Below are 24,435 nucleotides of genomic sequence, written 5' to 3'. Positions count from 1 at the left end.
CTTTTTAAAGATAGCCTTTGAGAACAGGACTTCTCTGCATGCACGAGGGTCTTGCGATATATAATGCTGAAGTGACACTACAAATCGATATTAAACCGCAACAGGACATCAGTAACACATCAACCCTTTGCTTCCTTCCTGATGTAATCCTCTGTTTATTTCTGTTTTCATACTCCAGTGTCCTTCTGCTTCTCCCCATCTCATGCTGCTCTTTGCAAGTCCATCCAGTAACTTGCACATGCCAGTTTACGCCACAATTACAAGTGCTTCCAGAAACAATTTCTGGATACATTTTTCAGATGGTCCGTAGGTCAATCAGGCCTACCCTACATAATTTTTCAGATGGTCCGTAGGTCAATCAGGCCTACTCTACATAATGCACCAAAGCCATATGCTATTATTGGGCTCATAGAATGGATGTGTCGACTTTTTCTGGGATGCAAGATAAAAAAGAATTCTAGGAACAAAGTTTGCAATATACTGCAATGCAAACTTTGGCCAGTCGTTTTAATTATTTCCCTTCTTCCCTTTATAAGCCAGTGCAAGATCCTGCTGTGTGTCAGGTAATGCAATCTTGAAATACTTTTCAAAAACCAAACCAAAACCCAGATGATATTCTTGCTGTGGCAGTTGGTGGTTAGTGAGCTGACAGGGCAGCAGTCTCCAATACTTTCATTTTTTTTCCAGTGATCTGGAAGCGAGTAGCAAGAACCAAAAAGCAAGAGCCGTGAAGCTGGCTAAAACTGCATCCTTTCCCAAGCAACAAACTACCAAAGGAGTGAATCCAGGAGAGGAAACAGGGGTGCATGTTGATGCCCTAAGTTGCAGAGATAGCATGTCAAAAGGTCAGCTGACAAATCGGTCAGCGGGGCACCGTAGCATTTAAAGGCAGTGAAAGGCAGGTATGTCAAACCAAGGTGGTCGACTGGCAGTTGGCCAGTAAATGAAGTAGCATTATTTGGCGACATGTTTACTCTCCCACAGGACAGTGTCCAGTGGAAACCAATGACTGTGAGTCTTTCCATTTCAAGAAATATCTAAGAGCACTGACTGTACAATCAGTCAAGGGAGTTTCTTAATTTGGGGACTGGGAGTGTTACTTTGAACATTACGATTTTTTCGTCACTTGAATGTTTAATTTTGTTAATTAGATCTGATTATTTAATTCAATTGATTCTTTGACAATTTCATTGGCCACTTACTGGATCCTGGATAAAACTAATTACAGTGAACTCTTTGCAATTGTTCTTAGCCAGTTCGTTACAATATTTCACAAGTCTGAAATGGTAGTCAGTCACAGGTATTGAGATTAGAACATAAGAACATAAATTGCCATACTGGGTTAGATCAAGGGTCCATCAAGCCCAGCATCCTTAACAGTGACCAATCCAGGCTATAAGTACCTGGCAAATACCCAAAAACTAAGAATATCCCACACTATTGATGCCAGTAATAGTAGTGGCTATTTTCTAAGTCCACTTAATTGATAGCAGGTAATGGACTTCTCCTCCAAGAACCTATCCAAACCTTTTTTAAAAACCCAGCTACATTAACTGCACTAACCACATCCCCTGGCAACAAATTCCAGAGTTTAATTGTGCGTTGAGTGAAAAAAAGAATTTTCTTCTATTAGTTTTAAATGTGCACATGCTACCTTCATGGAGTGCCCCCCAGTTTTTCTATTATCCGAAAGACTAAATAACAGATTCACATTTACCCGTTCTAGACCTCTCATGATTTTAAAGATCTAGATCATATCCCTCCTCAGCCGTCTCTTCTCCAAGCTGAAAAATCCTAACCTCTTTAGTCTTTCCTCATAGGGGAGCTGTTCCATCCCCTTTATCATTTTGGTCTCCCTTCTCTGTATCTTCTCCATCAAAACTATATCTTTCTTGAGATGCAGCAACCAGAATTGTACATAGTATTCATGGTGTGGTCTCACCATGGAGCGATAAAGAGGCATTATGACATCCTCCATTTTATTCACCATTCCCTTCCTAATAATTCCTAACATTCTGTTTGCTTTCTTGACTGCCAAAGCACACAGAGCCAACAATTTCAAAGTATTATCCACTATGATGCCTAGATCTCTTTCCTGGACTGTAGCTCCTAATATGGAACCGAACATTGTGTGACTATAGCATGGGTTATTTTTCCCTATATGCATCACCTTGCATTTGTCCACATTAAATTTCATCTGCCATTTGGATGCCCAATTTTCCAGTCTCACAAAGTCCTCCTGCAATTTATCACAATCTGCTTGTGATTCAACTACTCTGAATAATTTTGTATCATCTGCAAAATTTGATTACCTCACTCGTCGTATTCTTTTCCAGATCATTTTATAAATATATTGAAAAGAACGGGTCCTAGTACAGATCCCTGAGGCACACCACTGTATACCCTTTTCCACTGAGAAAATTGACCGTTTAATCCTACTCTCTGTTTCCTGTCTTTTAACCAGTTTGTAATCCACGAAAGGACATCGCCACCTATTTCATGACTTTTTACTTTTCTTAGAAGCCTCTCATGAGGAACTTTGTCAAATGCCTTCTGAAAATCCAAATACACTACATCCATTATATACTATATCTATATGTTTATTAACCCCTTCAAAAAAGTGAAGATTTGTGAGGCAAGACTTGCCTTGGGTAAAGCCATGCTGACTCTGTTCCATTAAACCATGTCTTTCTAGATGTTCTGTGATTTTGATGCTTAGAACACTTTCCACTATTTTTCCTGGCACTGAAGTCAGGCTAACTGGTCTGTAGTTTCCCGGATCGCCCCTGGAGCCCTTTTTAAATATTGGGGTTTCATTAGCCACCCTCCAGTCTTCAGGTACAATGGATGATTTTAATGATAGGTTACAAATTTTTACTAATACGTCTGAAATTTCATTTTTTAGTTCCTTCAGAACCCTGGGGTGTATACCATCCACTCCAGGTGATTTACTACTCTTCAGTTTCTCAATCAGGCCTACCACATCTTCTAGGTTCACCGTGATTTGGCATCTCCCTAACATCCTCTTTAGTAAACACCGAAGCAAAGAAATAGTTTAATCTTTCCGCTATGGCCTTATCTTCTCTAAGTGCCCCTTTAATCCCTCGATCATTTAACGGTCCAACTGACTCCCTTGCAGGCTTTCTGCTTCGGATATATTTTTTTAAGGTTTTTACTGTGAGATTTTGCTTCTACGGCCAACTTCTTTTCAAATTCTCTCTTAGCCTGTCTTATCAATGTCTTACATTTAACTTGCCAGCGCTTATGCTTTATCCTATTTTCTTCTGTAGGATCCTTCTTCCAATTTTTGAATAAAGATCTTTTGGCTAAAATAGCTTCTTTCATCTCACCTTTTAATCATGCTGGGAATCGTTTTGCCTTCCTTCCACCTTTCTTAATGTGTGGAATACATCTGGACTGTGCTTCTAGGATGGTTTGGTTTTTTTTAAACCATGTCCATGCCTCTTGCACACTTTTTACCTTTGTAGCTGCTCCTTTCAGTTTTTTTCTATTTTTCTCATTTTATGTTTCCCTTTTGAAAGTTTAGCGCTAGAGCCGTAGATTTACTTACTGTCCCTCTTCCTGTCATTAATTCAAATTTGATCATATTATGATTACTATTGCCAACCGGCCCCAGCACCATTACCTCTCTCACCAAATCCTGTGCTCCATTAAGAATTAGATCTAAAATTGCTCCCTCTCTCATCAGTTCCAGAACCAATTGCTCCATAAAATTGTCATTTATTCCACCCAGGAACTTTCTCTGTCTAGCATGTCCTGATGTTACATTTACCCAGTCAATACTGGGGTAATTGAAATCTCCCATTATTACTGGTTAGATTAGAGATGACAGAAAACTTGAAGGTTGTCTTGCAGGCCAAGTGTTAACTTCCACTGATTTATCCACCCCCTTAAACTTGTACATTAGAAAAATTGGCATAGTTTCTGATGCACTACAAAAAAAAATCTGCACAGCTATAAAGAGAACACATTAGGTATCCTATTTAAAAGGGAAATCCAGATTTCAACATATCAAAATATGGAAAAGAAATTCTGAATTCTTCAGACTTGGAAGCCAAAAAACATACCAATCTGTACAAACTTTCAGTCAATGTTTCGATATAAAATCTAATTATTTAAGCATTTCCCCCCTTGCTTGAGTGATCTCAGGATCACAGTGTCCATCCTTTTCAAAAACTGCTGCACTTTTAACTCCTACTGTCATAATGTAATGCCTTAAATTTGATATTGCTTTATGATGTTTACGCTATGTAAATCTGAGGTTTCATTATTTTTGTGATCCGCTTAGGACAAATGTTGAAGTTGGTAAAATATTTAGTCAGATGATATGCTGTCCATAGTTGGTAAAGGAGCTTCAACGTCTATGTCAGCCTGCTGGAGTGAAATTTCACAAACAGTGATCTGCATATTCTAGAGCACAGAATTCAGAATTTGTGACTATTAGTTGGTGCCCAGAATTCCAAGCAGGACGTCAGAAGAGCTTTTTGCCAGTGTGGATAGAAGAAAGAAGGTGTTTAACATTTGAAAAAGAAAAAGAAGCAGCTCTGCTTTTAGGTGGCAGAAAACACCTCGGGTCGCTGTCAGCTCTCAGCAGTTTCAGTGAACGACTAAAATGGTAATTTATCAAGTTTTCTAGGCTTTTTGTACAATTCTGGTCGCCGCATCTCGAAAAAGATATAATTGCGATGGAGAAGGTACAGAGAAGGGCAACCAAAATGATAAGGGGAATGGAACAGCTCCCCTATGAGGAAAGACTAAAGAGGTTAGGGCTGTTCACCTTGGACAAGAGACAGCTGAGGGGGGATATGATAGAGGTCTTTAAGATCATGAGAGGTCTAGAACGGGTAGATGTGAATCAGTTATTTACACTTTCGGATAATAGGAGGACTAGGGGGCATTTCATGAAGTTAGCAAGTAGCACATTTAAAACTAATCGGAGAAACTTCTTTTTTACTCAACGCACAATTAAACTCTGGAATTTGTTGCCAGAGGATGTGGTTAGTGCAGTTAGTATAGCTGTGTTTAAAAAAGGATTGGATAAGTTCTTGAAGGAGAAGTCCATTACCTGCTATTAAGTTCACTTAGAGAATAGCCACTGCCATTAGCAATGGTAACATGGAATAGACTTAGTTTTTGGGTACTTGCCAGGTTCTTATGGCCTGGATTGGCCACTGTTGGAAACAGGATGCTGGGCTTGATAGACCCTTGGTCTGACCCAGTATGGCATTTTCTTATGTTCTTATCCCTGGATATGGGGAACACCCACTGCTTCAATGTTACAGTGATCTTCTGGGCTTGGAAAACTTGAGGACGTTCTGAGCGCTTGCTACAGGGCTACTGAAGACTAACAGCACATGGTTTGCTATCTCCCATGACTGCAATGTGGGATTTACATTTTTTGTTGGCCTACATACTTTATCTTTCTTTAAGCATTAAGATATCCTAGGGAGGAGGGAAGGGAGGTAACATTCATACACACACATATGACGAGAATATTTAGTGGCATCTGTGTGTCTGTACATGTGTTAATTTCAAGATGTGTATACAAACGAATGAAGTGCTTGTCTGTGGGGAAGAAGGGCAGGTGAGCGAAGTGGTGTCAGAAGCACAGTGTTGATATCATTAAGGCATTCTGATTTAAGGACCACGATGACGGACAAATCAACCAATTCGTGTTTAGTGATGGTTTAGCACATTTTTGTGATCGCAATCTGAGTTTTGAAACAAGATCCTTACTCACCATTTTTGCATAGAAAATGATATGAGAACAAACCCTCTCCCCCCAGGAGTCTCTTTCTTGTGAGGGTAACTTGCATTTCAAAAAGAAGACTGCAGTCACAAAAAAGGGGCATAAGCCATGGCCCAGGATGTGGATTGCTAGGACAGAATAAAACTGGTCCATTTCAATTCAACAACCTATTCATGTACCTAAATGTGCTTCATGCAACCATTATAGCAGCAATTAAATATGTAGTACAAATCACCCTCTCTCTCTCTTTTCTTCTTTAGAATAATAAAATACAAGATTTGGGAAGCAGGATAGAAATGGCTTCCCAAAACCTGTCCCAAGACCTGAAGACGATTGGACAGAAATTCCTGAGTAAGATTCAGGAACTCCCTCCGTCAGGGTTCTTCAACATTATTGCGTTTACCGTTCTTCTTCTGTTCATTGGTAAGTAGTGCTCCAGATACTAAGGAAAGGGTTTAAAGGGACACATGCCACCTACAGGCCAAGGACCAGATATTAAATATACTTAATTTCAAAGAAACAATTCAAAGAACATGTTCTCATAGATCAGTGAGGTCTGCTGTTTAGATGATGCCTTGGATTTTGATACGATTTGGTATTTTGTCTGCATGGATGAATATGTTCTTGGGAAATAACAGTCAAACTAGTTCTAGGTGAAAACATTTTAATGGACTAACTCAGTACATCTGGGGCTAATTCAGTAGCCTGGAGAGCATAGCTCGGGAAAGCTAGTCACAGACGTAATGAGTTAGTTCAATATTTTGTTGACCTAATTTCTACATATTCACGTGAATTAACATTGCGACCACAAGATTTTGCTAGGGAAATAAGTAAAGGCCTCCATACACATCATGCTTATGCCACATTACAATTTTGTCTAGACTTTATTTAATGAACTGCTTTTACTTATTAAACTCTAAACCAAAGCTCCCCCGCTGAATAATGCTATGAGCTTCCTGGGATATTAAGTTCCACATTTAGCCTCCCAGGAACTTTAGTGATCTTGCCCCTATTCCAGCGGAGTGGAACTTGGCTGTTACTAGCATGGAAGAAAAAATTATCACCTCTCCCCCCACCTCATTTCAGACAAAGGGACTGTGGAACTGGCTACCAGCAGCAGGTGTGATATAAGGAGAAATGGATGGTAGATCCACAATACAATGGGCACTGCCCAAATTTTATGCCCGAGGTTCAGTGGGAATGGCACAAAAGAAAGAGAAAGGAAAAGCTGCCCTGAAGAGCACCAGAGTGTATTACACGCTGCCGACACCACTCTGTGTTTTAGAGGGCAACTTTCAAAGCCATTTATGCAGACTAATAGTGATTGCCACGTGTACACTGGTTATCTGCAAGTTCCACAATGCTTGTACCATTAGCCTCATTTAGGGGAGGTGTTCTGGAGGGGTAGGGGAGGAGAATGTTTGGGACAGGATAGAAAACTAGCATGTTTAGATTATATTTTCAAGTCTACATGCATTATTTTCCGAAGATGTTCTTACCTGGCACCAAGAGCAGTTGCAAGTGTCCGAGTACTTGATATCCATGACAAATTTCAAAATGACTCTCACTTGCCCACAAACTTAAAGGTGATGCAGAGTCCTTGAGTAAAAAAGGCACCTACAGATTTGGCTCATGCGGAGAGTGTGAAAACTGCCCCCTTCCGCCCCCCCACCCACCCACTAGCCCTTTCAGCTTGAGTTTATTGAACAGAGACAGCAGTAATGAAATTATCCTCTCACATTTCTGTCTCTAGATGCCCCAATATGAAGTTAACACAGGCAGCAGCATCTTCTTCTTGCTGCTTTGATGGCAATTAACCTCTGTTTGTTTCCAGTAAACCAGAGTTTCTCTTTGCATGTTAAACAGAAGCTGATCAATTGCTCTCTTCTCCCATTCCTCTTCCTAGTTGCCGTGCTGCTGATGGTTGTAATCGCCTGCAGCTACTACTGTTGTGGAGCTAATAAGTAACACAGGCTCATCAAGGTTGAGCCAACCCCGGATGTATGAAGACCCAAAGAAGATGTTCCGAGGAAGCAGCTGGTCCTACCTGCGTGGGCTGGCACTCAAAAGAACCAGCTCCCTACCACCTTCCTCCAATCACCACCGTTATGTCAGCTCATTCAAAGTCACCTTAGTAACACCATTCAACAGAAACAACTGGTGAGAGGGGGAAAAAAACAAACCAAAAAAAACAGAGTCTCGTTGGGATGTCAGCCACAGTCCGTCTTTAGACCCCCCAAAAAAGAGACTGCTACTTTCTAAATGACTATGCGCAAAACAAAAAACAAACATTAACTTAGCATCCAAATACAAGAACTATAAAAAAAAAATGTTAAAGATACTGGAATAACTGCAAATAAAACCATATTTACATTTTCTTTGATGACAGCTAAAGAAAAGAACAAGCAGACACAAACTGTGTGGAGGAACCAAGGATGAATTTTATATCTCTGTCTTCCACTAGTTACATTTTTCACTTTACTATTTCAATCCCTTATCATCGGATTTTTTTTTAATTATTTAAAGAGACTGGAAATACATTTTATGGACATGACAACTAAAAACAGGATCACCTCTTTCAGTTCTGATTGTGGGGAGAAAAACTACTTTTTTCAGGAGATTGCAAACTAAATATTTCTTTTGAGATTTGTTTTATGAGGAATTCCACAATTTATTGTTCCTACTGTGTACTGTACATTTGGCAGTACTTATATTTTTATTGGTAAAATGGAAGAATTTTAAAAATATAAACAAGTTATGGATGCTAAGATCATCCTGACAATGTCATTTACTATTTCAATCCCTTATCATCGGATTTTTTTTTTATTATTTAAAGAGACTGGAAATACATTTTGGGGTAGATTTTTAAAAAGAGCGCGTTTGCGTACTTTTGTTTGCGCACCAGGCGCAAACAAAAGTACGCTGGATTTTAGAAGATACGCCGGCCCATAGGCCGCTGGCGCGCGCAGAGCCCCGGGACGTGCGTAGGTCCCGGGGTTTTTGGAAGGGGGCGTGTCGGGGGGCGGGACCCGATGACGCGGCGTTTTGGGGGCGGGGCGGGGCGTTTCGGGGGCGGGACCGTGGGCATGGCGCCGGCCCGGGGGCGTGGTCCAGGCCTTCGGACCAGCCCCCCCGGGTCGGAGCACAGGGCGCGCGTAGATTTACGTCTGCTTCTCGCAGGCGTAAATCTACGGACAAAGGTAAGGGGGGGGTTTAGATAGGGCCGGAGGGGTGGGTTAGGTAGAGGAAGGGAGGGAAAGGTGAGGGGAGGGCGAAAGAGAGTTCCCTCTGAGGCCGCTCCGATTTCGGAGCGGCCTCGGAGGGAACGGTGACAGGCTGCGCGGCTCGGCGCGCGCCAGCTGCCCAAAATCGGCAGCCTTGCGTGCGCCGATCCAGGATTTTAGAAGATACGCGTGGCGTATCTTCTAAAATATTTGTTTTAGAAGATACGCCACCTACGCGTGGTGTATCTTCTAAAATCCTGGATCGGCGCGCGCAAGGCTGCCGATTTTGGGCAGCCGGCGCGCGCCGAGCCGCGCAGCCTGTCACCTTTCCCTCTGAGGCCGCTCCGAAATCGGAGCGGCCTCAGAGGGAACTCTACAGACAAAGGTAAGGGGGGAGTTTAGATAGGGCCGGGGGATGGGTTAGGTAGAGGAAGGGAGGGGAAGGTGAGGGGAGGGCGAAAGAGAGTTCCCTCTGAGGCCGCTCCGATTTCGGAGCGGCCTCGGAGGGAACGGTGACAGGCTGCGCGGCCGATCCAGGATTTTAGAAGATACGCCACGCGTATCTGGCATATCTTCTAAAACAAAGACCGTGGGCGTGGCGCCGGCCCGGGGGCGTGGTCCAGGCCTTCGGACCATCCCCCCGCGCAGCCTGTCACCTTTCCCTCTGAGGCCGCTCCGAAATCGGAGCGGCCTCAGAGGGAACTCTCTTTCGCCCTCCCCTCACCTTCCCCTCCCTTCCTCTACCTAACCCACCCCCACGCCCTATCTAAACCCCCCCCTTACCTTTGTCCGTAGATTTACGCCTGCGAGAAGCAGACGTAAATCTACGCGCGCCCCGTGCTCCGACCCGGGGGGCTGGTCCGAAGGCCTGGACCACGCCCCCGGGCCAGCGCCACGCCCATGGTCCCGCCCCCGAAATGCCACGCCCGCCCCCAAAACGCCACGTCATCGGGTCCCGCCCCCCTGACACGCCCCCTTCCAAAAACCCCGGGACCTACGCGCGTCCCGGGGCTCTGCGCGCGCCGGCGGCCTATGGAAAATAGGCGCGCTGGTGCGCAAGGCCCTGCTCGCGTAAATCCGGGCAGATTAAGCGAGCAGGGCTTTTAAAATCCGCCCGTTTATGGACATGACAACTAAAAACAGGATCACCTCTTTCAGTTCTGATTGTGGGGAGAAAAACTACTTTTTTCAGGAGATTGCAAACTAAATATTTCTTTTGAGATTTGTTTTATGAGGACTTCCACAATTTATTGTTCCTACTGGGGGTCATTTTCAAAGGAGTTACGCATGTAAATGTGACATACTATCGTAGCAATTTTCAAAAGCTATTTACTCGAGTAAAGTGCACTTACTTGAGTAAATCCTATGGACAATTCAATGGCATATATTGTAGCAATTTTGAAAAGCCCACTTACTTGAGTAAAGTGTATTTACTCGAGGAAAAACCAGTTTTGCTCGAGTAAATGCTTTTTAAAATCTACCCCAAAGTGTACTGTACATTTGGCAATACTTATATTTTTATTGGTAAAATGGAGGAATTTTAAAAATATAAATAAATTATGGATGCTAAGATCATCCTGACAATGTCATTTACTATTTCAATCCCTTATCATCGGATTTTTTTTTTTAATTATTTAAAGAGACTGGAAATACATTTTATGGACATGACAACTAAAAACAGGATCACCTCTTTCAGTTCTGATTGTGGGGAAAAAAACTACTTTTTTCAGGAGATTGCAAACTAAATATTTTTTGAGATTTGTTTTATGAGGACTTCCACAATTTATTGTTCCTTCTGTGTACTGTACATTTGGCAATACTTATATTTTTATTGGTAAAATGGAGGAATTTTAAAAATATAAATAAGTTATGGATGCTAAGATCATCCTGACAATGTCAGATCTTAAATCAATGATCTCTTCTAGTATTTCCAGTAGTTGCTGTGTTTTTAATTGAGCTGCACATTTATCTGTACAAGGGAGCATAAAAAAAGGCAGCTGAGCAATTTCATGGACAAAAAAAATACTTTAATGTATATTAAAAGGACAACAATTTGAACTCTTAAAAATTATACCATCAATAAATTTTGGAAACTAGCTACATGGCAATCACATTCAAAGACTTGAGGATCCAGTGGCCCTTAAAGGGGTACTTCATGTTGAAGTGCATTCCAGGTGTTGCAGAGTAACAACATAAAAGGGACCACAGTAAAATGATTTCTGTGCCATGCCATTGTCTAACAGAAATGGAGCTGTGATGTTCGAGACAGGGATATCATCTTGCTGAAGTGAGAGACAGCAGGACAGGGAGAAAGCTCATGCCAAGATAATGGTGGAATTATGCCAACTGGGTAGCAAAGATCATTAGAGTCTGTGCACTGGTTGGCACCAGAATGAGACTAAATACAAGCCTATCTCCAGTACTACATGCATGTGCTTTATGGGTCTCATGCATTGTTTCCCCATACAATGTGCCTCTGCAAAACAATTCTGGATGTCTCTGGCTTTTTAGGTGTTACAAAACAACTAGTCTACCTTTCAGTCATACCCTCCTTTGCTCACATCTTTAAGCATAGAAGAGGCAAAAAGCTTTAATCTACATCCAAAACCTGCACTAACCATTTTAAGGTGCAAGAGAAAAGGAAAACTACTGGATTTGTATTTTTCTATTTTCCTAAGTCATGAAAATGAAGAATTTGACTGTTTTCATACTACCTGTTTGATGAATGTAAATATTCTGAACTGTTTTGTATTGTGATAGAGATAAGATTGTATATAATAAATATCTGAAAGGTTGATGCTATCTGTTCAATTGTATTTTCCTGACTATTCTTTCTGGCTGTCAATAGCTTACTGAACTCAAGTCCTTTTAATGGCAGTATGTAGTATGGTAAAAGTGTTTTTATCTGATAATTTTCTTTCCTCGTGTCCTGCTAGACCAATCCATTACCCTTTGGATTTCCTCATTCCTCAGCTGCCAGTCACAGAGATCACACACCCCTTATGCAATCAGTCTTTTGCATAAAAGGGGGAGTAGTCAGTGGCCCTGGTCAGCAGCCTCAGTCAGAGCAATCAGACAAGAAATCTCAAGTATGCCCTTTCTTTCAGTTCTTATTACATTTTTTATGATCGCTTGAGATCATCCCCTCCTCAGGGGAGGGCAAAGAGGGAGCATGGAGAGAGAAAGAGAGAGAAAGAGAATTGAGGGCTAGGCCCTTGTCCAAGCCTTTCTGTAGAAGGTCCAAGATTTGCAATACATCCATTTTCCATGGTCAGATTCCATTCTCTTGACAGTCCACCTCAAACAACCTCCAGATTCTGACATAGGCTAAGGAGATTAAGTTTTTACATGCTTTCAGCATTGTGGCTAGTATGGATATTTCTTGCGAGTATCCTGTTTTGAAGTCACACCTTCTCAAGAGCCAGACCATATCCCAAAGATGGAGAAGGTTCTCCTGTCTGTACCAGGCCCTGTCCTGGCTACCCCTGTTCTCAGGGTTGCCACACACTGTCTTATCAGGCCTTCTTCTTGGTCAGACCAGTGTTGCCGCCATCATTTTTATAGGTGGCCTTATCTTCTTTATCCTTCCTTACGTATCAGTCACCAAGATGAGAATATTAACCGAAGACTGACCTTGTGTATCAGATGGAAGCAGGTCACTGTATCCTTGGATTCCACATTGCAATGACTGACTTCTAGGTCTGGCCTGCACCTCCTGACAAGATCCTTACAAATATCTTCTCTTCCTACCAGATGTCATACTGCTAACTGGGACCCAGACTGGGTTAACACATGTCTATTCTTGGGCCACGCATAGTCTTTAATCTTGGCCAGAGAATCCTCTGTAGTATTCTGATGACCCTCGATTGTGCTTTGTTCAATAGTTCTAGTGCTGCCTCTTTTAGCCCAGCTTAGATGGGCCAGTATGGCCAGAGATCAGAGTGTCCCTTGGGCGGTCATTACTCTGCTTTCCCTATGGGGTGATGCTCTGATACCAGGTAACCTCTTTTTCTCCCCATCCTGACTACTTAACAGTGTATATTAGGGTGCTTTGAAAAGGTTTTTTCTATGAAACCAAACTAATTGAGTAGAAAAATCATTACTGCACTGTGAAACTGCTCTAAATAGAGTTGTAAAACTATTCAAGATTGTTGGCATGCCAGAATGCTAGAATGTAGGCCAAAAGCTAAAAAGTATGTTGAGTTCAATATGACATATCGTTCCTGCCTTTACATTTTATTTATTTAGCATTTTTTTATATACTGAGGTATAGCAGAGTTGCCTTCACTCCGGTTTACATTTATAACAACCTGTTACATTAAAAAATTTAAAATGTAATTTTAACAATAAACTGAGAACTGGCATATAATGTAGTATAAACAAAACAAGATATACAAAAGGATAGGTACATTGAAATATCTGAGTTCAAATCATAAAAGGAGACATCTGTAGCTTGAAAGCAGGAGAGATTGTCATAGGGGGAGATTGAATGTTAGAAGGCTATGGGATTATATTTTAAGATCATTGTGCGTGCTGTCATTAATAGTTTTGCTGAGTAGCCAGGCTTTTAGGTCTTTTTTAAAAGATTTTATGTTTTCTTGAACGGTTAGGTAATGAGGTAACGAATTCCATAACTTTGGGCCAATGATGGAAATGGCTCTGTTTCTGGTGGAAGACAGTTTGGCATGTGGAAGTGATGGAATCACTAGTTGAAGTTTACTAGTTGTTCTTGTGCGTAGAGAACAATGGATATGTATGATGTCATCAAGGGCAGTGTAGTCTGCTTTATAAATTGCTTTATGAAGTATTGAGATAACTTTGAATTCTATTCTTTTCTCTATTGGGAGCCACTGTAATTGGTTGAGAACAGGTGTAATGTGTTCAGATTTTCTTTTACCAGTCATGAGATAAAATTATAATTCCAACCAATTAGGAAAATGTTATGCAAACAAACTAGCTTATTGGTGTGTAAATTGGATGTGGCTATCTATTTAATTTAATCTGGCAGTGCTCTCTGAGACTACTAGCAAGTCAATTCAAAACAATCTCACACTCTCCTGAAATATTACATATTTTATCTAAAATAAAGTTCTTTCTTAAGATGCCAGTGTTTAAGCATTTATTTATAGAACCATAACAAGGGTCCTCAGTCTGAAATGAGGCACCCTGAAGTCCCTGCTCATTCCTCTTAAATCTAGTATGGGCACATCATCTTTGCCCTTCCTTGGCCCCACAAAGTAAAGTGAACACACACTCTATCCCTTTCCTGGTGGCAGGATTGGAATTATTGCTTCTAAGTCCTGTATCCTTTGCAGGGATGCTTCTACTACAAACACTCTGAACTGCCAAACATGGGGGAAAATAAAAAATAAATCTGGAGCTGGGGTGGCATCATTGTGCAAGTACACCTTTAAAGTTATATTTGGAAAACATTGGCTCACTAAAATATGAGCCACTTCCAAGGAAAGTAGAGTTAAATTGCTGCCTTGACTTACTAGCGGAGGGGCTTAGAATATTTTATTGGGCAGAGTAGCTACCATCCACAGCTTCAGGTGGGTTGGTCCTCAGCCTCTTGGCCCTACAAAAGGACTAGAATCTCCCTCTAGATACCTGTGACGTTACCGACCCAGCCTCCTTACCCTTATGCTGGTACTTTTTTATTTTATTTTTATTTATTTATCGAGTTTTATATACCGTCGCTCGGTTTCGCCATCACAACGATTTACTGTTTTGATGTTTAACAGGATGTTTAAAAATTCACGTGCTTGTTAAAATATTTATTGTAGGCATTATAAGATAGTTCGGTTGTTGAACTGTACAGGTTAAATTACGTGCTTTGGATTGGTTCTACACGTTTATATGGGTCGGTAGGGAGGAAGTTATAACAGAGTCATTGGCTGTTGGTAGGCTTTGGTGAACATCCTAGTTCTTTTTTGAAGGTTTTCTAAGTCCTCACATGTTCAAATGACCTCTTTCCTCTGCCTGCCTTTGTGGCTTGGTTTTGCCTAAGTCCTTTACTAGATTCTCTAACTTCACCAACAAGGAGCCCCCTCTCCGCTCCCAAACGGGAGCTTACACAGACATGCCTTAGATGCTGAGTCCGCTGCCCAATTATGGAGCCACAGTAGTCTTCTAATTGCCATCTCAAAGGCAATCGACCTTCAGGATAACTTGACCAGGTCATACAATATATGTGCCAAAAAGGCTACCGCCAATTCTCTGGTATTGTTGAACACAGCTTAGGGTAGCTTGAGCTAATAACTCCAGAAAATAGAGTCCTGAATTGTCATGTCCACTGTGGCGAAGGCCTGCTTTAGAACCGCCTCTGTCTTCCTTCCTGGGGTCCCTCATGGCCCCCAGGAAGGAAGGGCACCTTCCTCTATAGGATGGTGGTTTTGCAAGCCATAGCTGACATGAGCATGTCCACTCTTGGGACGCGCAGCAGCTAATTCTTCTCATCCTCAGGGAGAGGATATAATCACTCCATTATCCTGCCGCCTTTGAGCCGCCCTGAGAGAAGTTCCATTCTGACAGTACCATCCATCTTAGGACCTCATTTAATGAAATAGTTCTTGTGGGCTTACTAATGACCTGTAAGATATAGGTTGCCCTCCGACATGTCCTCTGTTTTAGTGTTTGCTGTTTTCAAGGCTGTCTGAATGCTGGTGATGAAGTCTGCAAGTTCTTCCTCAAAGAGCACTGTCCTTCCTGAGAACTCCTGGGTACACGCGGCGCAGATCTGACTGCCAGCCATCCTTCTCCTGGAGTCTGGCGCGGTGGTCATACCAGGCAAATCCCTCCACTTCCACATCTCCTGTGAGCAGTTAGGGGCTCCAGTTCTGTTCCCCAAAGGTCCATGGTCTAGGGATTTTGCACTTGCCATAAAGCCCATCTTCTACATAGCACAGAAAGCCTGGTATATTACGAGGACAAAATCAGGGGAAAACCCTCTAGGGTGAACTCCTGCCGTATCCCTAAGCTGATTCTAGAACAAAGCCCTGCTATGAGTCTATCATACTGTTCCTTTGGGCTGCTTCAGTTTCCCCTTCCACAAGAGGAGCTACCGAGTCTACTTGTCCTGGAATGAGACCTTTTTTCCCTAGGGTAAGGGAAGCAGCATCCATCCATAGCTGATGTTTCACCCCTCCCAAAGCTCTTCCCCTACATGAGAAGAGATACAGTTATGCCCTTCCCAGGTGTCCACATCCGGTTTGCTATCACAAGATGGGCAGAAGGAGCCTACCTTACTGGGCACCTTCCAAGTGCCAAGGAGCTGCACCTGCAGCCACAGAGTATGTTTTCAGCTGTTAGCGTCTCACTGTATCCAGCACAAATTGTACTTATATAGAGAATCCCCACAAATCCCAGCTCCAAATCCTCTGCCCAGATAGCTTTAACATTTCTAAATAATTGTAGCAAGGTTTTCACTGTGCCGTTCAAGCACACTGCCAATAGTTAGCTATTCTAGCAACTGCATTTTTTTTTTTTTTTGCACAATGCGGTGCTACCGCTGGTGTACAGGCCTGCCTTAACCCCTGCTGCGGCTCGGTGCGGCCTACACTCTCTTCCTTTTCATGTGCTTCACCCTCTGGCTTACTCACCACCTACCTAATACCGCTGCTCAATGCTGCTGTGCTTTAGACCACTGAAGTCCTCGCTCATATGGTGTAGAAAAACTCTTGCTTTTACTTAGTTGTATTCATCTCAGTCTGAGCAAAGCAGAACACTCAACAACCAAAAAATGGGGGCAGGGAGTCAGAGACAGAGAGCGTGAGAGAGCTCAAGTCCCAGAACAAAACTCTTTTTGATAAAGGCAGGTCCCTCAGGATCACCACTTACTAGGGAAGGAAGTCAACCTAGGAGGGATCCTCAGACCCTCGCAAACAAGGATCCAAGCCCTAGGTACCTACAGCCAGAAAGAAATCTCTGGGAGACAGCTGCACTGGGAAAATCAACCCTGAGTGGTTGTTATCCCAGAAGCTAGTAAACTCCACCAGCCAGAGTGCAACTGATGAATCTGGGAGTAAACAATGAGTTATTCTACCCATGTTTGCAGCTACCTCTGCCTACTTTCCCTTTTATGCAAAAGAGTAACATCATAAGTGGGGTGTGACCTCTGTCTCTGAAAGCTAAGGAATGGGGAAAACCCAAGCAGGTCTAGCAGGAAGAAAAGGGACTGCTGCTCAGCCACCAGGCTGACCCTGCAGGTACACTTTCAATATTAGTGCTCGGATAGAAACTTGGATTCTAACCTTCAAAAAAATGTACATGAGCAGGCACGATTTTGAAAATCTAGAATCAAAAGTAAATATCATTGTGTAGTAAATAATGATTTCTCCTTTTTCAATGCAAAAATAAAAGAAAAAGAGGTTATTTGACTTTTCTTCACCTGCCAACCAATGGCAGTGCAAATGAGGTGCCACTTTCAGCCCATAAAAGGCTGACAGTTTCTCCAAAGCACGGGTGGGAGAAATCTTTTGGACCCAATGGCTGCACTGAGGGCCCAGTTCAGGTGTGTGGGGGAGGGGATGGAGCCAATGAAGGTCCCTCCTGAGTTTCATTCCAGTTTGAGGAGTTACAACTGCCCGAGAGTGAAGTGGCGACACCACTTCCAGATGTGGATGTCCCTTTCGGGCAGCAGGGACATGCTGTTGCCACTGTGTGTCGGGCGCAGTCTTGCTGTTGCAAGCCAGATCAAAGCCTCCCATGAACTGGATATGACCTGCTGGCTGTAGATTGCCCTCTTTAACATGCAGATTTTGTGCTTTTAGCTGTAAAGAATGTGAGTATAAAGTACACACGTTCCCCCTGCTTGTAGATCCACAGTTAATTTTAAAATTGTCCCCAGTCTTAACATACCTGAAAAGAGTGATTAAAAATTCAAAGTGAGCATAAAGTCAGATGCGAATGGAGACTGCTCTGAAGGGCTGGGGGGAGCTGAGATTTTGTGCCAGGGATTTAAAAAATAATTCAAATGCATATTGGAGTTACTATTTCAGGTTTCAGACTTACGAGAAACCACCTATGTCTACAATCAGAATAAACCTACCCTTCAATTCAACATCCTCACAATTCCTCTCTGCTCCTCCTCCTGCATCAGGTCATGTGATGCACTCCAGTCCACCATCTGTCTTTCAAACACACACACACAAAACCTCCCCTAAATACAAAGGAGGCAGGAGAAATGGTAGGGATGAGGGCGAGACCAGAATCCAGCACACTGGGCATAAACCAAGCCTTTCAATAGCAACTATCGCACATAGGGCCTCTGACCTGCTAAGCCTCACCCACAATTCTGAAACAGTGTAGGCCCTGCAAGGTAATAATTGACTAGGGCACAGACAGAGATTTGTTTCTGGCATTAGGAACTTGCAGAGGCTTTGCATATTTTTAACCAACAATTCAGAGAAAAGAATCCTCAGAAAGTCCGACTCTTCTGTGGAAAAAGAAAACAGCAGGAGCAAAAGATCACGAGCAAAGACAGTATCTTTAGGTAATTACAGAATGCTTCTTGTCTTTGATTGTTTTCAGTGGAATAAGGCAGCTTTCCAAGCAGCTCCACCAGCCTGCAGTTGTCGTCTTTGACTCCTTGTGTTGTACTGCTAATATGGTTGCTGCCATCACTTTCGACATTTATAAATCGGGGATCTGTGTCCAGCCACCTCGGAGTGCAGGGAGGAATGCTAGTACAAGGGTCTGCCCATTCAGCCTGTGCTTAAGCGGTGTCTGGCAGTCAGTTGTTTATTAGATTCTTATTTAAATGTTCTGCTCAGTTACAGCAGCTGAGCAATAACAGTTACTGTGTTCAGGGCTTGGGGGTAGAATCAATCAGGGGCGATGAAATGCATTGTAAGGATTCCAAACCAGCAGAGCTTTGTGAGCGTGAAATGAACTGCGTGGATTCCTTGGATCCTCAGTGGTGCCAGACAGAGGGAGAACCAAGATAAGCAGAATGAAATCTCCAGCTTCGTAAGAAGCACTCAGTTTTCACTGGTTCACTTGGTAAATCGGGTTTTGTGGAAAGGGGAGGCTAGAGCTTAGAAACCAACAAAATTGCCTTTCACCAGCAAATTTCCTGGAAAGTTATTTCATCTAATTAATAAGTAAATAAATAAAGGTCAGAAGGAAAAATACTACATGTCCAGAGGGCGGTGGCAATTTGTATCAATACATGCATAAGTCACACCAGTTTTCAAAGCAATCTTACACGCGTAAGGTCACTTTAAAAATTCTCTCACCAAAACTACCGGGATACAATTACACTACATTTGCTGATGTAAAGCATGTATGTTCTTTATCCTGGGACTACATAGGGTTTTTTTTGTTTTGTTTTGAATTGATTTATTACTGACACACTATGTATGCTCTTTTCTAGTGTTTCTGTCCCTCCCGATGCAGCACATCCATGAAATACGTACATGTTGGGGCACACAGTTTTTATGAAATTTTATGGATATGGGTGTTTCAAGGACTGAATAAAGTGTCTTAGACTCAGAATCATTCTCTGCCTCATTCTGAAGCACTTTGACATACATTTTTTGAAGTCTTTACAATCATTTATGACCTCTGATCTTTGTAAACATCAGCCATTTTGTATTTTATCCACACTGGGGGTTTACTTATTGGTGGTATGTGGCAATGCACGTTATTGGTGACTAAGCCCCATTAAAAGTAATGGGCATTGTGGTAAATAACATGTTAACACATATCTGCATGTTGCTTGCAAATAAATAAACTTCATTGACACTCCCACACAGGGTAATTACCTATTTTACATTCTGCTAGGCTGAGCAGAAACCATCACAACCAGACCATTGTAAAATATAGTCTTATCTTTATTAACTATTTTGTTTAAAGCTGAAATGAATTAGTCTACAGTAGATTTTTTTTTTTTGCACACTGTGAGACAAGTTTAAAATCGATGGAAAAGGTTTTTAATGTTTAATTTTTTTTCACATACATTTAGAGTCCAATAAGGAGTGGTTGTTTTGCAAAATTTCTATATAATTTCAAGATAAGAAAAAAGACAAATGTTACTAAAAGATGCATTTTTTTAGATACACATCTATAAATAGTTACTGTACAAAAACTATACATATTCTAGTAGACAGTGCTTCCAAAATTCCAATAAATTCCTATGTAAAACATGACGCTGGAATATTCCCCTGAGGAGGGAGTATGGGGAGGAGAGAGAATGAGCGTGAGGTCATGTGTGGTTTCCCTTCAGCTTAATTCTTGATAATATATACTTATGTGTCCGCACACAAATTGTTTGTTCATCAGACCAGTCAGAATCAAACAATCTGAATGCCCAAGTCAGGCTTTTCTTGGCAGAGTTCCCAGTATATACCCTGTACAGGATCTTAACAATTCCTAAGCAGCCCCTCTAGTTCTGAACAGTAGCTCAGCTCTGCCTCTTTTCAAATTTTTCAAAATGAAAACTGTTACTACTTTTGCATTTCCTTACGTTTTTCCTGCCTCTCTGGTTCAGCCATGACAAGTTGCAAATGAGCTTAAGCAATACTTCCCAATCAAACCGTATTCAGTGTGGGTGATGTTACCTGATGGGTAGAAATGTCACAATCCACCAAAACCTAAACATCACTATCTTTGACATTTATTCCAACAATTTTTCTGGATTACAATCATATAAATGCTATCAGATATTAAATATCCACTGTTGTGCAGAGGTTTGGCTCATTCTTGTTCAGCTCATCTCTAATAAATGCTATGAATGCAGTGAGGAACTGAAATCTTTCGCTTAACACATTAGGAAGACCTCTCTAGCTAAATGCTTATGTGTTAATGAATCCATTTTTTATTAATAACTACATGCAAATGGGTATTTCACTAGTCTAGATGATAAGTGGTCTTCCAGTTTTAATAATCACTTCCTAAATAGGAGTTAATCATGTTCCCCGTGTCGGTTATTAGTAAGGCACACACCATCATTATGTCTGTGTGCTCCACCCCTCAGTATCGCTAGGTATTATTCCAGGATTAGACGATAAAGCCATTTTGCGAGGTTGATTGCCAAACTATTTCAGATGGCATAGACAGGACTTGACTTGCAGTGGTGGGGTGTGAAAAACAGGAACAGATGTACAGCACATGTTAAACTCAGGTTACAAAGGATAGTACAACTGTTCATCGCGGCATTACCCAACCTCCACAGCCTTGTACAGATTCACATAGGAAACAGTCCCTGCTCTGTGAAGTTTACAATCGAGTCAAGATGCACAGACAAGACAAAGACAAAACAAAGAAGAGACTTTGGGTTAAAAGTAGCAAAGGCACGAGTGGGAAAGACCAGAACCATGCGGGATGAAAATTGGAAGGACTTGAGGAAACAGATTAGTGGCTTAGAACGGTTAATGGCTGGGGGAGAGCAAGGCAGTCTTGGTCTTGTTAGCAAGCTTTATTGAGTCTTAGGTAGCCCCCCCTCCTTTGGTGATCGGGCCGAACTGGTGTAGGGGGGAGGGATACACTCAGTCCTGGGGCTAGATCCCAGTTCTCTTGCACCAATCCTTTTAACTCTGGGGCACGAATTCTCGGGGGGTGGGGGGGTCTTAACCTCCTGGGCCCAAGGTGTGCAGAGGAAGACCACCAAAGTCTCTCTGATCTCACGCTCTCCCCCTCCGGTGTACTTACTGTCCCCTGGCTCAGCTGGTGGGTCCTTTCTGTTAGAACAGGCAGGACAACGTAAATGGTGTTTAAATAAATAAATAAATAAATAAATAAATAAATAAATAAAACAAAGTCAATCTTCATACATAACCAAAAGTTCCACAGTGTTCAACTTGATGTTCTCTAAGCCAGTATCTCTACGGGTAGGGAGCTTTTGGAAAGGCCCACATTCCTAAGCAACTGAACGTGGGAGCCTTGCAAAAAAAGACAAAGTCTCAGCCTCTCCGACTTTCTCATCTTTACTCCGAGGCCACTGCAATTCCCTCCTCAGAAAGTAGATGGGCAAACACAGCACCCTATTCCCAGATCCCCTGGGGCAGGGGACTTCCCTCCTGAAAAAAAAAGACATGGATCCCAAACACTCGACTTCTACTCAAAACTCAGCACCCAAACCCCTTCATGTCGTAGGCCTAGGGGGCCCACCGTGAAAAAGCCTGCACCACCTCCTCAGCTTTCCTCCAGCAGAACAGCTTCTCCTTCCTCTTACTGCTTATGCTTGACCCCCAATATATAGGGCAGAGTTGCCTAATCCCAACCTTGGGAGAAGGAAACTTTTAAGGATGGTCTAAAAAAAATCTTCAGGTATCTTCGGGTTGGTTAAAAGAGTAAAACCTATTAATAAGGGATCGGAGTATCCCTTACTCTTTATGGAAGAGAAAAAGCTGGAGGACTGGAACAATGACTCCTTTTTTTTTTTACCTTCGGATGGACTAAGCTTTTCCCCCCATAGAAACTAAATGGGAAAAAGCTCTTTCGTACCTCTGACCCGAATGCTTTTATTCCAGTGTTATGATTTTTAATGGGAGCTGAAAAAAACATCTTAACATAGTGAAACAGATGCACTTTTTCACGTTTGACATCACTTTGCAAGGGGGGGGCGGCTGAGTTTTGTGTGTGGGGTGGGAAGAAAGAGAATGGCTCAGACTGCATGTGGACAGCTTTGCTGCTCTGATGCCACTCACTTTCCCCTTTAGACAGAAGAGGTGTACATTTAACACAACACATGAAATCAGATTTCAATTCAGTTTATTTTTCCAGAAAAAAAAATGAATAGAAAAAGCAATGCTGAATAGGCAATGATTAAAAATTTTGAACCACTATCTGCATAAAACATTCGCAAAGCACCTAAGTTTCTTTACATGATGCTCCTTGTTTGCACAATTTGGGCTATTTGTGGTTGAAAGTATTCTTTGAATTTCATGGGATAGAACCTTTGCACTTAAATCCCGGCACCTGCTCTTGCCACTGTATGAAGAAGACGACCAAGCCTCCCTACCCTCCAGCTATGTGAATGCTGTGTCCACAGCATCCCTGGGGAGCACAGCTGCACTGGGAATCAAATAGAGATGTGCATTCGTTTTTGCCGAATTGGAAAATTTCAACAAAATTGTCCAATTCAGCATGTTTCGGGGAACTTGAAAATGATTGGGTTTTTCACGTTTTTTCACGAAAATTTGTTTTTCGGATTAGTGCGCACTAACAAAAACTAACAGTTTTTGTTAGTGCGTGCTAACGGGAAGTTAGAGTGCACTAACCCAAAAAACTATTTTTCACAAAAAAAAAAAACAAAAAACCTGAACCGCAAAAAATGACATTTCCCGCGGCGGCCGAAAAACGAAGAAAGACATGAACACAAAAAACGATTCACATCTCTAGAATCAAACACAGGCCCTCCCTGCATGCCTGTGTGCAATGCTGCCTGTGGGTTAGCTCAATGTCTACTTCTACTTCCACCGTGGTAATTCACATGGGTCAGCCCTCTTGCGTGGACTGATCTAATAGCCCATAATTGCTCTATTGGGTAGGAGACTGGATAACCTCATTAGAAGCAAGCTTTACCTTGGCTAATGAGAGTGGCTCTTATCAATGGACTAGACTGGAGATTCACAAGTGTTGAGACGGGCAGCGTGTTCATTTTATGCAACATTTAAAGAAAGAGACAAAAGGTCAGATCAAGATCATCAATAATAATAATAATAATAATAATAAAAATCATAGTAAAGTCTTATACCAAAATAACACTATAAATGTCCAAGAACAATCAAGCATATAGCAAAGTCCCTTATTTTTTGTAGTGACATTGTGGCAGAACACGGGATAACGTAACCGAGCTAAAGAGAGATTAGTAAGCAAAGCAAAACTTTTCAGTGGATGGACAGCCAGGTCTCTCAGCCTACATGTTATAAAGTTTGAGCTGCTCCTTAACGTCGCCTTCGGTCATCTCTCCAAAAGTCTCCTGCTTCTCCTTCATAAGATGGAAGATGGCAGCCAGCTGTTCGCACTGCACCCTGTCGGGAAGAAAGGAAAACTAGAGAAGTCCACAGCACTGCAAGGTGGCTGCCTTAATGCCAATCTGTGGTGAGGGGGAGCAACGCCATTTAAAGAAGCCCTCATAATCCCTATTAGGTCCTGCTATCTGCCTTGATATACAGAAAGAAGAAAATCTCTGTACATATTTTATGTTGGAGCTGGACAATACACCAAGAGTTAACATTTAGTTTAATTAAATCTTTTTTTTTTTTTTTTATACAGAAGGCAGAGAAACACCAGGCATTTCAATAGTAACCAACATTTTTTTATACAGCAGGCCTCATTTACTTTCACTTTATTTCAGCAATCACAGAGCCCCGCAGCTAGAATTATTTTTTTGGGGGGGGGGGGTGGCGAGGGGAGGTATTTTTGTCCTGGCTGTTTCTTCCTATTCCTTTTGGGTTCTAGTTCAATCAGATCTGGCCTTTGTTACGCTATGGTGCC

At 42.1% G+C, this 24,435-nt stretch overlaps 1 protein-coding gene and 2 long non-coding RNA genes across 5 annotated transcripts in view; 2 read left to right on the top strand and 1 right to left on the bottom strand.

Annotated features, from left to right (window-relative positions):
* The first annotated feature begins 717 nt into the window (after window positions 1-717).
* On the top strand, window positions 718-8,590 carry LOC115089522. 2 transcript variants are annotated; one of them, XR_003856139.1, is made up of 4 exons: window positions 718-902; window positions 4,436-4,636; window positions 6,031-6,193; window positions 7,677-8,590. It is a non-coding gene; the product is annotated as an uncharacterized LOC115089522 (long non-coding RNA). The 2 variants fall into 2 exon arrangements; XR_003856138.1 differs by lacking the exon at window positions 718-902 and having other exon boundaries at window positions 4,348-4,636.
* Window positions 8,591-18,154: 9,564 nt separating this feature from the next.
* LOC115090843 lies at window positions 18,155-19,491 on the top strand. Its single transcript, XR_003856522.1, has 2 exons — window positions 18,155-18,487; window positions 19,370-19,491. It is a non-coding gene; the product is annotated as an uncharacterized LOC115090843 (long non-coding RNA).
* A 3,199-nt stretch (window positions 19,492-22,690) lies between these two features.
* The window catches only part of MXRA7 (matrix remodeling associated 7), a 113,265-nt gene continuing 111,520 nt past the window's right edge, over window positions 22,691-24,435 (bottom strand). For both annotated transcript variants that reach the window (XM_029600414.1, XM_029600413.1), the window contains exon 4: window positions 22,691-23,969. In XM_029600414.1, coding sequence (XP_029456274.1) covers window positions 23,855-23,969 — 115 coding nt within the window. In that variant the 3' untranslated portion in view covers window positions 22,691-23,854. The remainder of the gene's footprint in view (window positions 23,970-24,435) is intronic.

This window comes from Rhinatrema bivittatum, chromosome 4 (assembly GCF_901001135.1).
Source record: "Rhinatrema bivittatum chromosome 4, aRhiBiv1.1, whole genome shotgun sequence".
Lineage (NCBI taxonomy): Eukaryota > Metazoa > Chordata > Amphibia > Gymnophiona > Rhinatrematidae > Rhinatrema > Rhinatrema bivittatum.
Note: the sequence above shows the minus strand (reverse complement) of the source record. Positions and strands in the feature narration are given on the sequence as shown.